Source organism: Haliotis rufescens, unplaced genomic scaffold, assembly GCF_023055435.1.
Source record: "Haliotis rufescens isolate VD_foot unplaced genomic scaffold, xgHalRufe1.0.p SCAF_1, whole genome shotgun sequence".
Lineage (NCBI taxonomy): Eukaryota > Metazoa > Mollusca > Gastropoda > Lepetellida > Haliotidae > Haliotis > Haliotis rufescens.
In genome coordinates this window covers 60,081,377-60,098,043 of record NW_025963779.1, presented here as the reverse complement: position 1 = coordinate 60,098,043, position 16,667 = coordinate 60,081,377, and the positions used below count along the sequence as shown (strand labels likewise).

General features: G+C 40.2%; 2 protein-coding genes across 2 annotated transcripts; both read right to left on the bottom strand.

The window, feature by feature from the left end:
• Positions 1–1,558: 1,558 nt before the first annotated feature.
• LOC124145074 (melatonin receptor type 1B-like) lies at positions 1,559–6,097 on the bottom strand. The gene is made up of 2 exons (XM_048398755.1): positions 6,069–6,097; positions 1,559–3,656 (listed from the first exon to the last, which is right to left on the bottom strand). The coding sequence occupies exon 2, from the start codon at positions 3,654–3,656 to the stop codon at positions 2,670–2,672; it is 987 nt and encodes a 328-aa protein (XP_048254712.1). The 5' UTR covers positions 6,069–6,097; the 3' UTR covers positions 1,559–2,669.
• A 6,347-nt stretch (positions 6,098–12,444) lies between these two features.
• On the bottom strand, positions 12,445–15,432 carry LOC124145075 (melatonin receptor type 1A-like). Its single transcript, XM_046514748.2, has 2 exons — positions 15,299–15,432; positions 12,445–14,110 (listed from the first exon to the last, which is right to left on the bottom strand). Exon 2 carries the CDS (start codon positions 14,108–14,110, stop codon positions 13,088–13,090), a length of 1,023 nt encoding a protein of 340 aa, XP_046370704.2. The 5' UTR covers positions 15,299–15,432; the 3' UTR covers positions 12,445–13,087.
• Between the last annotated feature and the right edge of the window lie 1,235 nt (positions 15,433–16,667).

Here is a 16,667-nt window from a genome sequence, read left to right as displayed (position 1 = left end):
CATTGAGGTGGAACATTTCATAAAGTTAAACATTTTTTCACGTTGATGTCAGAGGGTGAATGAGTGAGTGAGTTGGGTTTAACGCCGCTTTCAACAGTATCGCAGTTATATCACGGTGTGTCAGCTTGATGAAACCCAGGAGCATAGGTATGGTGCTGACATAACTAGAAACATAACTGACAAACTGGGATTAGAACCCACTATATATATTTTGTAGCGTGTCAAAGGGACGCAACTCCGCACAGCGAATTGCAACACCTTAGGCGACTAGGCCACCCGTGCCCCCTCGTAGATATAAGTATTACAATTGCTACTTTAACGGTGCAGAACAAAACTATGAGGAGGATCCCGATTTACGTTCAAAAGCTATTATACGTTAAGGTTTGGGTGACAATGGGATGATTGACAGGGTGGCACAGACATATAACAGATCATATTAGACAAGAACCAACATTACAGTACACAATACAAAACAATCTAACATAACAATGTTACCAGTGTCACGCTGTGACAATATCACTGTAACGTTTGATTAATCTCAGCTTACTAAACAGTGTAAGCTCCAACTAAGATTGGACAAACACTATCAGTTTCACGGCCACAAACTAGGGCAGCCAAGATGTGTGCTATCTCACACATGTAACCCACTTTCACAACGGGACATGGTGTAAGCAACGAGACCAGACAGTGTTACATCTGCTGAATGGCGGACACATATAGCCCATGGCGCCACAATGCGCTCGGCAGAGTTGCGTCCCTTTCAGGGTGCCGGGAACCCGGGATAGTGGGTTCGAATCCCAGATTCGCCCTGAATATGTTTATGGCTTTGTCAGCACTATTCCTTGATGTCATCCCACATAAAGCGGACGTGCAGCTATATACGTGAACTCACTCAGTCACTCACCCACTGAGTTTGAAAGTGAGCAGTTCAGAGTGAGTGAGTGAGTGACAGTCAAACCAGTGACTGATAACATGAGAACACACACCCTCCTTCGTGGGGGTGGCTGAGTATGGTTTTACGCCGCTTTTAGCAATATTCCAGCAATATCACGGCGTGTCTAGTGAAAGAAGAAAAATTTGCAAATTCGTGGCCACGATGAGGTAAGTGACATCTCTTGTGGTGTTACAGTGTATTATTGTTTTCGAACTGTCAGTCGGTGCCCATGCTATCACTCACTGGTTTGTCTGATGCAGGTTCGACTGCGTATCACATCTCCGCTGACTTGTTTGTCAACTGAAATGTCTGAAAACCAATTCCCGGCTACAGGTTCCCCGCAAGCTCTGCCGGTCGTCCGAGGCGACTGTGGATCGGGTGACTTGGTTGATTGCGTATCATCGTACCCCGACAGCTCGATACGTTGATCATTATATCAATCACTGGATTGTCTAGTCCAGATTCGGGTATTTACAGACCACGCCATATTGTGAAATATTTCCCAGTGTGACGCAAACCAAACAAACAAACAAATAAATTGTGTATGTCAATGAAGTTCACGCCGTCGGCGGATGGCCTCGTCTGCACAATTGTCGATGTCACAAATAGCAGAAGAAATGAGCGAATTGTCCTATTTTCTTTATGGGTCCATGATTGGCGTCTAATAATAGATCGACAAAATAACGAATCGTCATGTATACATTTACAAGGCATCGTGTTTTATAGGTATTATTTTTTAAGAGAATTTTTTTTTTTTAAAACGTACTTTAGATACACGCATATTGTAGTTACAAGGTGAATTTCTCATTTATCGTGGATGATGGATCGGGTGGATTTATTGCTTGACCTGATTTTGCAATTAACGCCTGATACACAATGTGTTAACAGTTTATATTGGTCTTAATTACGTCTTAATTACTTTCGCAATAATACACACAAGTGAATAATACTGCTTCCGCGTGAATGAGCGTTATACTTGGCTCCTCAGTTCTCAGCTTCATAATGCTCCACACAGGTACCATATTTGAACTTGTTATGTATATATGGAAGCATATGCAACTTCTCTGTCTACAACTATACAAGTCAGTCAAACAATGATACATCATCACATGAATCAATGAATCATCACATGATACAGAGTGTGTTGTTGATACACATGAGCTTAAAGGCCGTCTTAAGTATCTTCGCAATAATATCTACATTTATGATCGTAAATATTGTTACGTATTAAAGAATCTTTAAACAAAATATGTGACTGTCATGGGTTCGGATATGTATGTTGTGAAATGCTCGGTATTCTTCCTTCATGTGTGACAATATTGGAATAAACTTATGTCTCATTGTATGACTGCGTGTGTCAAACCTCCTCAGATTCACAAGTGTCTTGAAACCGCCAGGAGAGGTGTCTCTCTACCTACTCGCATTACATGAATCTATAATCAGCACCACAATGTCATTCTTGGAGAATCGGGATGGTGGGGTTAAAGTGGTCAAAGAGTTCGCTCGTCACGCCGAAGCCCTGGGTTCGTTCCCCACATGGGTACAATGAGGCCCCCATTTCTTGTGTATCCCTCCGTGATGTTGCTGACGTTTATTACCTGATGGCCTTTTAGACGATGCTCATGGCAGCAATCACTTGTTTGTCTAGTTCAGATTATATAGCTAGAATGTTGCCAATTGTGGCGTAAAACAACAAACACAACATCATATGGGCCAATGGGCGACATGTTATTTGTTACCGTTTCATTGGCTCCTGCAGTTCAAGTTTCTCAGTTATTACGGATCTGCAATAGTTGTTCTGATGAGCAGCAGGTTGTGCTCCAGGATTTTGTAGATATTGTTGGTGCGTGTAGTAGGGAGGAGGCTGGCTGACAACTGGCTGTTGATTGGCGTTGGAAGGTATCTGGCCTTTAGCTATTGACCGGAAATCTTGGTTCAGAAACCAGAGGAATGGGATGATCATAGATTTAGCGTAGGCAAAGTAGCCCAAAACTATTGATAGTATGTCATACCAGCCGCAGTCGGAGAAACACGTGACACTTGTCAAAGATAACACTTCGCCTGGGAAGAAGAGAGCAACTGTCAAGAACGAGGCTACGATGAGATCAACCGGTGCAGTGGGACTGGAAGAGGATTGATTCAACTGCCGTCTTCTCTTTTGATGTACAGCAATACTAACCACTGTCGTGATGATGGCGATGAAAGATGGAACCCAATAGGACAAGGCAACAAGAGCTCTTGCGTATTGCACAAGCGAATACAAACCACACGTTGGAGCACCAGGATACTGACCATTGACCATTATTGGCACCAGAACGATAATCGGTCCAAGAAGAAAGAACGCGACGAGAATGCATGTAACCATTTTTTTGCACATTCCTTGATACGATGAAATTGTAGATTGAAGTATGAAGTCAATGTTCAGTGCGATGACGGCAAAGCAGCTGTTGGCAACAGTAATGGAACCGCATGCATATAATGCCTTTAAAGTTGAACACGACATATCGATTTCCTGTGCAACCAGCGTGTGTGTCCACATCGGGAGGGGAAATATTCCAACGAATAAGTCTGCCAGTGCTAAGAACAAAACAATGACATACTTGGAATTCTGTCTGAGTTCCTTTCTTAACAAAATAATGGCAATTAGAGCCAGATTGCCTATAATGATTCCTATTGCGAAGAAACAGTTGGCGACAACGTTGCCATGCAATTGAAGTGCCATCTGCGAAAAAAACCAAATCAACGGTTAACATACTATTAGACATTTGTAAAAACATAATATTGTTTAATTATTGATATATGAGTTGAGTTTAACACCGTCTTGAACAGTATTCCACTTATATCACTGAATGTCAGCTTATGTGACACACCTGTACCACTTTGGTGTATCCCACGAGCACGAGTATGACGCTGACAAACCAGGAAATCTAATCAGGGCGAGCAGGGACTCGAAACCACGATCATAGATTTCTTTCGAGCCCAAGGGATACAACTCTGTACGGCCAATTGTGTCGCCTTAGACGACTGGGCCACCCGTGCACCCTACTCATGAGTATGAGATCTAAACTGCAGATATATATTTTGCACATTTGTATATTTTAGGGTTAACCTACAGGTAAAGTGTCAATATTCAAACAAAGTAAAAAGGAAACAGGTCAGGGAGGACACAACAGTAAAAGAAGTATAGTCATCTGCACAAAGAAACGTCAACAAAGGTATTTTAGATTCGAATTATATGACCTGAATACAGACAAATCCCGTTAGTCCAGGCGGCATCGTTGCCATAGAAACACCGGAATTAACGAATGTAAATAATGTAACGTTTTCCATACATGAAATTTCCAACGGCGGATGTCCAGTCGGACCGTAACACTTTTAAATTTAGAACAATATTCCGATAAAGATATACAAACCTCGCATCCAACTACTACTTGACTACCTCTACCTTTTATCAGAGACAAATTCGGCTATTATTAGATATTAACCTCATTTCAAGTCACGTGGCTGATAACATTGCAGCAACCATGGAATGGGTCATAGGCACGTGACAAATCCAAGCAATTCGCCACACATTTTGTCCACTGGAATAAGCTATCAATTTATTTAGAAAATATGTACACGTCATTTATTGTTTATGACTTTGTTATATCGAGGGTCGCTGTGTTTCTCTTGCAGACGAATAATTCCATATAATGAATGACGCATGAGTAACTCTGTTTGCTTTCTGGCGTACGTCAGAGAACGGGGTGTTATCAGCAGGTGGGGCCAGGGTAGCCTGGCATTGCGCAATGAGCGCATGGATTGGGCTGTCGGTGTAATTTCAAAACAAGTTATGAGAATGGGAACTTTCCACTAGAGCAACAACAAAGGTATATATGCGCGCGCGCACGCACACACACACACATATGAAAGTTGCCGCTTCCACATGAATCGAAATGTTCACTGAGTGGATCTGTGCGGTTGCGTGGCTGCTAAATTTGTGAACGGTGAAGATTTTTCTTCCTTTTCATTTAAGTTCTGTCTTCCTGATATCATTCTCATTGCACCCACTACAAACAATCAAGTATAAAACATTTCTAGTATCACAAGTATATTTTGATTTACAGTACATTTAGTGTCCTTTGAAATTTGGACTGAACAGCCTTATACTTCTGCAAGTAGGGCAAGACACCTGCTGAGTAAAAAACAGAATATTTAGAACCTGTCGAAACAGGTCTTTAAAAGGCATTTAGAAGTGATACACATAAGGAAGAGAAGTTATGGAAGTCAACTTCTTTATTATGAGGAACGCAACGTTGCGGAACATATGCTTACTCCTTCATCAGGTAAATGAATGTCATGAGCAGAGAGCATATATATGTACCTGTAAGGACAACACAATAAATAAGATAACAAAAGGTGGAAAATATTAAATGCTAGAAACTAACAAGGGAAGCCAACAGATGATTGGCGCTGAAAGGTGATTAGTAATAGACAACAGAAGCCATCACTTTACAGAAGTGCCATCTACGAAATAAAACAGTTAACATAGACATTTGTAAAAGCATAATACTGTTTAATCATTGATATATGAGTTGAGTTTAACACCGCCTTGAACAGTATTCCACTTATATCACCGTGTGTCAGCTTATGTGATGCAGGTAACACACCTGTACCACTTTGGTGAATCCCACGAGCACGAGTATGGTGCTGACAAACCAGGAAATCTAATCAGGGCGAGCAGGGACTCGAAACCACGATCATAGATTTCTTTCGCGCCCCAGGGATACAACTCTGTACGGCCAATTGCGTGGCCTTAGACGACTGGGCCACCCGTGCACCCTACTCATGAGTATGAGATCTAAACTGCAGATATATCTTTTGCACATTTGTATATTTTAGGGTTAACCTACAGGTAAAGTGTCAATGTCCAAACAAAGTAACAAACCAGGTCAGGAAGGAAACAACATTAAAAGAAGTATAGTCATCTGCACAAAGAAACGTTAACAAAGGTATTTTAGATTCCGTAGAAATACTGGAATTAACAAACGTAAATAATGTAACGTGTCACGTACATGAAATTCCCAACGGAGGGAGTCGGGCGGACGGAAACACTTTTAAATTTAGAACATTATTCTTATATAGATATACAAACCTTGCCAAGACCTCTACAACCTTTTATTAGAGACAAATTCGGCTATTATTAGATATTTAATTCATTTCAAGTCACGTGGCTGATAACATTGCAGCAACCATGATAGTTGGCATTCGCTTATCACGTGACAAAACCTAGCAACCAGCAAACATGGACACCTGCCTATTATTAATTCGCCACACATTTTGTCCATTGGAATTAGTTATCAAGTTATTTAGAAAATATGTACATGTAATATATCGTTTCTGACCTTGTTATATCGAGGGGCGCTGTGGTTCTTTTCCAGATGAAAATTTTCATATAATGAATGACGAGTATATGATTAATTCTGTTTGCTTTACTGGCGCACGCCACACAAGGCTTGGTGAGGATCAGGCGGGGTGGGGAGAAATCTTATATTGCGTAATAGTCACATGGGTCGGATTGTCGAAGTATTTTCAAAACAAGTAATGAGAATGGGTACTTTCAACAACAAAAGAATATAAATATATATAGCACAATATAGCAAAAATATAATTCATGTATAGAGTAAAATTGAGCACATTGTTAATTGGTTCGCGCTTTCAACTCATACAACGTACGAATCTCATCCATAACTCAGGCCAAAACTGATTAACGTACTTGAAACTGTATCCGTGACGTCATGACAATTAGGAGAACTATGACGTCAAAATACCAAGGTAACAATGGAAAAATAACTTACGCCTTTACATTTAACTTAGGCGCGTATTTATGAATGAAATGTTGCTCTTTTTTAAACAATGTAGGTTGATCATCAAAATTAAGCTCACATAGCGGGAAAACTAAAATGTTGCCGCTTCCACATCTAAATGTTCACTGAGTGGAATTGTGCCGTTATGTGGTTGGGTTTTTTGTGAACGGTGAAGATCCATTCTTTCTATTAATTTAAGTTCTGTCTTCCCGATATACTTTTCACTGTACCCAAATTAACAATAAATAACATTTCTGGTATAACATGTCATATTTTGTTTTACAGTACATTTAGTGCCCTTTGCACTTTGGGCTGAACAGCCTTCAATTATATTGCTGCAAGTAAGCCAACGTTTGTCACCACACTTAGAAACAGAATCAAATTTAGAACTTGCCAAAAGGTTTCGTTGTACCATGGACAATGTTTTTCATGATTCCGGGTAGGAATTAGCTTTAAATTGTTCCGTACATTTGCTCTTTAATAGATTCCGAGATTATCTCTCAAATATATCCTCTCAAAATCCAAAAATGAGGGTTGCATGGGGTAGTTAGGGCTACTCATTTCTTTTGTGAATGATAACATCCATCAAAATAAAGCATGTTATTGGTATTAACAAACTTCAATGCATCAATGATAAACTCATCCGGTTATCTATCTGGTATTTCATGGCGATACTCTTTCAGCCAGTATCTGATAGCGTCCAAACCGAGCTCAGTTTCAATATTACTGTAAACTAACAACATCAAAACTGTGATATACACTGAAATACTGAACCTTTCAAAATACATAACTGACCAGCCCAGAACTCCTTTTTAAAAACAAACTGTAAATGCATGCCTCTAGATATCATAAAATCCATTTGTCCAAATTGAGTTCGTCTTAATTCGAGATCTGTTTTGCCTTGATCGATATCCATCTTTAAATACTTTCAACCTTTAGTACTTTTTGACATTCATAATGGCCATTGGGTCAATGTAATGTCATCAGTAAATAACTGGAGAAGTGCTTACATCGTGATGTGACACTGTTGAATGCAGCCACTTTATTATTTTAGATAAACGAGTCTGGACAACACAAACCAGTGACTGAAATCATGAGTAACGATCCGCGTCACTGGGGCAGCTTGAAAAAAAGCCCTGTGAGGGCATGCCTCTAGACATCCTAAAATCCATTTGTCCATTTGAGTTCGTCTTAATTCGGGATGTGTATTGCCTTGATCGACAGCTATCTTTAGATATTTTCAACCTTTTGTACTTTTTGAGTTTGACATCTATAATAGCCATTTGAATTATAAATATCATCTGTAAGACATGCAGAAGTCCTGAATGCTGCCATTCCAAATTTTAAATTCAACTAGCCTGGACCACACAAACAAGTGACTGGAATCATGAGCAACGATCCGCGCCACTGGGGCAGCATGAACCTTAATCAGCCAAGTCACAGAACCGCACCACCAGATCTTAATACGTCGCCTCTTACCACCACATATTTATTTACATACGTATAAGTAGTTGAATTCCATTCTAATCTAGATAATTTATAATTCTTAATTAGGTCTTCAGCAACCCATCCTTGCCGTAAAAGGCGACTATGCTTGTCGTAAGAGGCGACTAACATGATCGGGTGGTCAGGCTCGCTGACTTGATTTATGCATGCCATCCATTCAAATTGCGTGGATCGATACTCATGCTATTAATTACTGGATTGTCTGGTCCAGACTCGATTATTTACAGACCGCCGTCATATGGCACGCGGCGTTCAACAACAAACAAACAAAAGTAATTCCTAATTTTCATTTGGAATTCAAATTGGAAAAGAAAAATACTGGAATACGAGTCCCATGATGTGGTTAAGGGGTTGCCGAAGATGCATTCAATACATTCATGAAGTGTCATGGCCCTGTATTTTCATGCTGCATGTATGATCCTCATTGCGTGGATCGATGCTCATGATATCAATCACTTAATTGTCTGGTTCAGACGATTATTTACAGACCGCCGTCATATAGCTGGAATATTGCTGAGTGCGGCGTTAAACAAGAAACAAACAAACAATAGCATGTATGAAAACCTTGTATTAGGACAAAGTGAATTCAATGTATACACACAGAAAAAAAGTTAAGCACATCCTCATATATTTCGTTATTGTTTGGTTGCAATATTTGTAACAGTCATGAAAGATATAATTACGGGAAGAATTGTTTCCTCGAGATGATGTAATCAGTCATGCGTGACGAAAGCTCACGTGCCATGCATGGTATGCCCGTGCAGCATGCTACCCTGGAGTATCTCTAAAAGCATTATATCCGAAAGGTTAACATTGCTTTCTTAAGCTCGGTTATAAGTGGTTATTCCATGACATCGTGTGACCATGGCACGAAGGCGATTATCAAACGCCACAAGATCGGCATGCATAGCGCAGGAATGTCTTGTAATGCCATCGGTCGGAAATTGGGGTATCATGGCACTGTCGTAAGCCGTTTAGTCGAGAAACATGCTCAGACCGGTGATGTACAGGACCGTCCCAGATCCGGAAGACCTCCTGTGACGACACATCGCGAATTGACGAAAACAGGGACCTTCTTCGTCTCATACGCCGAGAACCCTATTTATAACAAGTACTCGTCTGAAACAGCTGTGGTTGCCAAATCGTCGTTTCAGCACCAGAACCGTCAGGAACCGGCTGAAAGCAGCAGTACTGAGCGCTAGACGAGTCATAAAGCGTTCCTTGTTGAGAGATCACCACAAAGATGCTCGTTTAGCATGGTGTATTGCGCGATAGAACTGGAATCTGAGAACTTGGAGACAGATCCATTGGTCAGACGAAAGTCGCTTTCTGCTCCACGTCACTGATGGAAGAACGAGCGTTTGGAGGCACCGGAACACGGCCTACACCCCAGGAACATTAAACCGACTGTTGCATACGGCAGGGGCTCGGTAATGGTTTTGGGGTGTATCTCTCATGATTTCAGGTTGGATTTGGTCACCATAAGGGGCAACTTTACAGGGGCTCAGTACATTCGGGACGTTTTGAGGCCGGTCGTCGTTCCTCATTTTGACAACCACCCTCTTGCTACTTGACCTCAGTACATGGATGACAATGCCAGGCCTCATCATTCGCATGCAGTCGTGGATTATTGCCAATGCAATAACGACTCTACCCTGACCAGCAATGAGCCCAGATTTGAACCCCCTTGAACATGTTTGGGATATTCTGGGGCGGCGCAAACAGGCACGAGATCCTCCTCTACAAGATTTACGCCAATTTGAAGCAGCATTGCATCAGGTTGTTGTTGACCCATCAACAGATCCAACGTCTGAATGGAGGCATGAGACGTAGGGTGGAATGCGTCATCCGGGCACGTGGCGGTTATACCCGCTACTGATCTGTTTCACGTGTCATGTCAAGTAGAGTCTTGAAGGAACATTTTCACATGAAACATCAAATGTAACTCGTTTACTTAATCCTGCAACTCCATACTTTTTTTAGGTATTGTCTAAGGTCAAAAACTACCTGTGTTACCATGATGTTTTTGTCAGTAAATTTCAATCACAACTCACCAATATCTTCTTTATTTGTTGTCAAATGTTTGTTCTATCCGATGACATTGGAATCGCCCAGTTCATGTGGTCAGTTATCCCATGCTATGATTTTTGCCATTTGTCATGGTTCATAAATAGGGGTCCTGCTTAACCTTTTTCTTTGTGTATATATAATAGCCAGAAGCACATTTAGGAGAGTAATGCTCTTTATCATGTGTGTATTAAGTTTTTTGGTTCACCGGCGTCAACACATTTGTTGTGTCCAGGATGACAAGTTATATCCCTAAACGTGGATTAGGAAGGTGTTTCGCTACTCATATTTTAATTTTATTCATAAAATATTATCAACACACCCTTCCTCCTTGAATCGTGTAAATGAACTTTAGAAAGGCCTGCATAGTATATATCAAATAAATTGAACGAGAACAACTAATGAATTACAGGTACATTATACATTGACAAATGTTAACCAATATGTCAGAATAATTATTTTGTCGGTCATCTTGCAGATTTCGACATGTCGGAATGGAAATGATAGTTATATTGATTATCATAAAAATGTATATTATGCAAATCCCGGTTCGCCCCGATTATGTTTCTAGGTTTGTCAACACCATACCCGTGCTCGTGGGTTTCACCGAAGTGGTAAACGTCTAAGACCTGCATCACTTCGGGCTTTCCTCCCACATTAAGCTGACATTCCGTGATATAATTGGAATACTGTTAAAAGCAGCGATAAACCCAACTCACTCGCTCACTCACTCACTCAAACATACAGGAGAAGCAGATAAATGTTTTCACCTATTTATTTTGACAATTTATATTATAACTCCTTTGGTTCAAACTGTTTACGGAAATTAAATCCAGTGCTAATATGCTTGTGAAATAGAGTTGACTGATAGATTTGAATTTAAGCCGGTTTTCCTGCCAGCTGAGAATGTAGGTACCCACAGTTTCAACAATCATAGCATACTCTCAAACCTGTACCATTATGGATCCAGGTAAATATCGACCCATTTGAATACTAAAATCTGTTCCGGTTACATGTGATGACATTGATTAATGTATTCCATTAGCAACCAGTTGATTGGAATAAGAATAAAACAATATGCAATCCGCATGGATGAATCAATGCTACCAATCAATCCTTATGAAATATTTGATTAACAGTGCTTCTATAAGACATTGGGGATGCGCTAAAAATCTAATTTGGAGATGAGGGTGGTGACTCAAAATGCTTTAACTCGACGCTGCATGTCAATAAATTATCAATCATTTCTTTCAGAGACACCAAAATTAAATTAAGTTTTATTCTATACTCTCTACACCATCTTCTACGATTTGAAGTATCCTTTGGATACTTTTTTCAGAAAAAAGAGTAAACTCAAGTGAATATACTGAATCCTTGGCTCCTCTGTTCTCAGCTTCATAATGCTTCACACAGGTAGTATATTTTAATTTGATATGTGTATATGGAAGCATATGCAATTCTTTGTCTACAATGGCTCATTGCGTGGATTATTGCTTACACAATGCGTCATTGGTGTACATTGACGTTAAAGGTAGCCTTATTTACTTTCGCAATATTATCTGTATTTATGATCGTAAAACGTCTCACATTTTAATGAATCTTTAAACAAAATATGTGACCGTCATGGGTAGGGATGTCTATGTTGTGAAATGCTCGGTATTCTTCCTTTATGTGTAACAATATTGGATTAAACTTATGTCTCATTGTATGACTGCGTTTATCAAACCTCACATTCACAAGTGTCTTGAAACCGCCAGGAGATATCTCTGTCCACCTACTCGCATTACATTAATTTATAATCAGTACAACAATGTCATTCTTGCAGAATGGAAACGGTGGGGTTGCTCAGTGGTTAAAGAGTTCGCTCTTCACGCCGAAGCCCTGGGTTCGTTCCCGACATGGGTACAATGTGTGGAGCCCATTTCTGGTGTATCCCTCCCTGATGTACAGCCGTACTCACTCACTCTTGCAAAATGATTTTCCAAACTGAGCACAGATGAAAACGAAAAAATGCATACTTCCTACAAAAAAAGTGTAGAGGCGGAATGCTACTATTTTTTCATAAATGCATAAAGTAACGCAACTCATATCTGTTCTTTCTGTTTACTTTATCAATTTATTATTACTGAATTAAACTGTCGACTTAACGGGTTACAAAGGGTTGTAACTCCACTTGGAACTTAATACGGATTTCTGTTTAACCAGATAGTCCTGTTGGACTAAATCTCATCTTCGTCTCGGGAATGTAGTTAAACACATAAATTATACACTTTGAAACGTTTATTACACACTTGTTTTACGATCGAATAGTATATACAGACGTTTATGAACTTAATGTCAACACCAATGAGACTAACGTACAAGTTACAAATACCAATATTCAACACAATAATATTTGCTTGTTTATACTACAATCAGCACAGTTTGGTTTCGATTTAATTACCCGTATTAATCAACCTGTGTAATTACCCATGTTTGTCACACCATTGCATTGTCATTTTACCAGTTACCTCCAGTTACCTATGCCTGCCTTACAAGGCAAGTAAAGGGTGGTCAGGCTCGATGATTTGTTTGATGGCGTATTATTGTACCCTGGTGGGTTTTTCTTTTTTGACGATGCTAGTTGCACCAATAACTGATCTGTCTGTTTCAGGTTATACAGCTTGAATATTGCTAATTGTGGCGTACAATAACAAACACAAGAGCATATGGCCCAAGGGAGGGATAGTTTTTGTTACTGTTTCACTGCCTCTGCCGGGTCATCCTTCTCAGTTACCACGGGACTGAAATAGTTGTTCTGATTAGCAGTAGTCAGTGCTGCAGGACCTTCCAGATATTGCTGGTGCGCGTAGTAGGGAGGAGGCTGACTGACAAATGGCTGTTGATTGGCGTTGGAAGGTACCTGGCCTTTAGCTATTGACCGGAAATCTTTTTTCAGAAACCAGAGGAATGGGATGATCATAGATTTAGCGGAGGCAAAGTAGCCAAAAACTGTTGATAGTATGTAATACCAGCTGCAGTCGGAGAAACACGTGACACTTGTCAAAGATATAACTTCGCTTGGGAAGAAGAGAGCAACTGTCAAGAACGAGGCAAGGATCATATCCACCGGTGCAGTGGGACTGGTCGAGGATGTGGATACTGCCTGTTGACCATAATGATTCAACTGCCGTCTTCTCTTTTGATGTACAGCAATACTGACCACTGTCAAGATGATGGCGATGAAAGATGGAACCCAATAGGACAAGGCAACAAGAGCTCTTGCGTATTGCACATACAATAATAACCCACACGCTGGAGCACCAGGATACTGACCATTGACCATTATTGGCACCAGAAGAATGATCGGTCCAAGTAGAAAGAACGCCACGAGAATGCATGTAACCATTTTCTTGCACATTCCTTGATACGACGAAACTGTAGATTGAAGTATGAACTCCAAGTTCAGTGCGATAACGGCAAAGCAGCTGTTGGCAGTAGTAATGGAACTGCATGCATATAATGCCTTCAAAGTTGAACACGACAGATCGATTTCCTGTGTAACCAGCGTGTGTGTCCACATCGGGAGGGGAAATATTCCAACGAATAAGTCTGCCAGTGCCAAGAACAAGACGATGACATACTTGGAATTTTGTCTGAGTTCCTTGTTTGACAAAATAATGCCGATTAGTACCAGATTGCTGACGATGATTCCTATTGCGAAGAAACAGTTGAAGACGATCTGTGCGATTGTGTTGCCGTACAAAGCAAGTGCCATCTGAGAAATAAAGCAAGGCAACAGTTAACATATACATTTGTAAAAGCATACATATTTAAACTCATTGGTGAATGGCGCTTTGAACAGTATTCCACTTATATCACTGTGTGTCAGCTTATGTGATGCAGGTAACACACCTGTACCACTTTGGTGAATCCTACGAGCACGTGTATGGTGCTGACAAACCAGAAAACATAATCAGGGCGAACAAGGATTCGAACCCACGATCATAGACTTCTTTCGCCCCAAAAGGATACAACTCTGCATGGCCAACTGCATCGCCTTAGACGACTGGGCCACCCGTGCCCCCTACTCATTAGTATGAGATCTAAACTGCGAAATTTGCTTTGCTAATTTGTATATTTGGGGATTAACCTACAGGTAAAGTGTCAATGTTCAAACAAAGTAACAAACCAGGTCAGGAAGGACACAACATTAAAACAAGTATAGTCATCTGCACAAAGTAACTTTAACTAAAGTATTTTAGATTCGAATTATATGACCTGAATACAGTCAAATCCCGTTTGTCTAGGCGGCATCGTTGCCATAGAAATATCGGAATTAACGAATGTAAATAATGTAACGTTTTCCGTTAATGAAATTAAAAATTAATTAGTCCGGACGTTCGAGGTTGATATTCGTTCACTTAACCGCGGCTACACCTATTTCATAGGGAGGTTTGATTTATGATATTAGCATATATTTAATACCAAATATACAGAACTGTAGCACCATTTCGTCAAACTACATTATCAGAATATATTATCTTTACACAAAGTGGACAGTTGTTTGATTTGTTTGTTGTGGTTTAGGCATCATATTTCCCCGCGATATGACGGCTGCCTGATAATAATGGGCGAGACAAACATGTGATTAATATATGAGCATCTTTCTACGTCGTCGGGGTGGGATGACACGTTATCATTCAGGGCACACATTGTAGCCAACCGTTCCTCATCCTAATTGTCCAAATCACCGAGCCTGACCATCCGATCGCCTCTTACAAGGCCGCGGGGGATCTATCGTAACCCGGAATACTGACAGGCTGATGTTTCTTTTGATATTTGTACAATATTGTAACATATGACTATAAATTCGCATTAATTTTTATATGATTTTAAATTTGTAAAAGAAAATTAACAATATTTTGATAAAGCCACATTATGATTTAAATGACAATGTACAAACCTTGACTAAATGGATTGATTAGACGTTCAGTTCTGTGGTCTTCCCGCAGTCAACTACCACCTGACGACATCTGATGACTTTTATCAGAGACAAATCCGGCTATCATTAGATATTTACTTCATTTCAAGTCACGTGGCTGATCACATTACAACAGCCATGGTATGGGTCATACGCTTATCACTTGAAACCCAGCCATCAGCAAACATGGCAACCTGCCCACATTCCTCCCCCGTTATAACACTAAACACATAATTTAATTCGCTCCACAGTTTGTAATTAAAATTAGTTATGTATTTAAAAATATTATTATGTACGTATGTAATGCTTATGACCTTGTTATGTCGAGGGGAGCTGTGGTTCATTTCTAGATGAAAAATTCCATATAATGAATGACGAGTATATGATAAACTCTGTTTGCTTTGTTGGCGCACGTCACACGTCGTGGGCTAGGGATCACGTGGGGTCGGGGGGGGGGGGGGGGGGGGGGGGGGGAATGTTATTTTGCGCAATAATTACATGGGTCGGGGTATCGGAGTGTTTTCAAAACAAGTGATAATGGGTACTTTTAACACAAAAAAACTTATATAACTCACAGTAAAGTCCTAACTCTCAGCTAGGCACAAATAAAGCAAAAATAAAATTGATACTCTTCTTACCCTACACCAGCCAGCACGAGATCTCAGATCAGCACATGAGCTCCAGTTTAGTGTCCCTATGGTCTCACTCAAAGCATTCGGCAACAGAACTTTTGCTCACACTGCATCTGTGCTCTGGATTTCCCTTCCAGTGGAAATTAGCCAATCTCCAACTCTGGACACTTTCAAGACAAAACTAAAGACTTATCTCTTTAGATGTGTCTATGACCCTGTGTGAGACGCTATGAGCGATTACGTAGACGGAAATGGCGCTGAAGAAATGAACTTTATTATTATTATTATTACGTGAACAAAATTGTATAAGATTTTAAAATTGAAAACAGTTTTAATTGGCTAACGCTTTTACTCGTACCACGTACGCGCCTCATCCATAACTCCATAATAAGCAATGAGAATGGGTACTTTCCACCAAAGTAACAACAACGAAAGATAACATACACAAGCTGCAATGGATCGCAACAGCAATAATGATATACTATATATCAACTGAACAAGTTGTTTAAGCTATGTTTAAAACACATGAAATATTACTATTTTACAGTAAAAACTACATTTAAAAAATGCCGGTGGTCTTGATCCAATAGTAGTTTCTGACTCTTATATGTTATTGTTGCTGGTGTTATTAATGTTCTTCTTCTTTCTGCTGCCCATAAGATTTCCGCTCACGGCGATGGATATTGTGAGTACGCAATCGGGACACACTGATAAATGCT

Bases quoted from the DNA above. Each gene is read 5' to 3' on its own strand.
- LOC124145074 (XM_048398755.1), bottom strand. From the start codon at position 3,656: ATGGCACTTCAATTGCATGGCAACGTTGTCGCCAACTGTTTCTTCGCA.
- LOC124145075 (XM_046514748.2), bottom strand. From the start codon at position 14,110: ATGGCACTTGCTTTGTACGGCAACACAATCGCACAGATCGTCTTCAAC.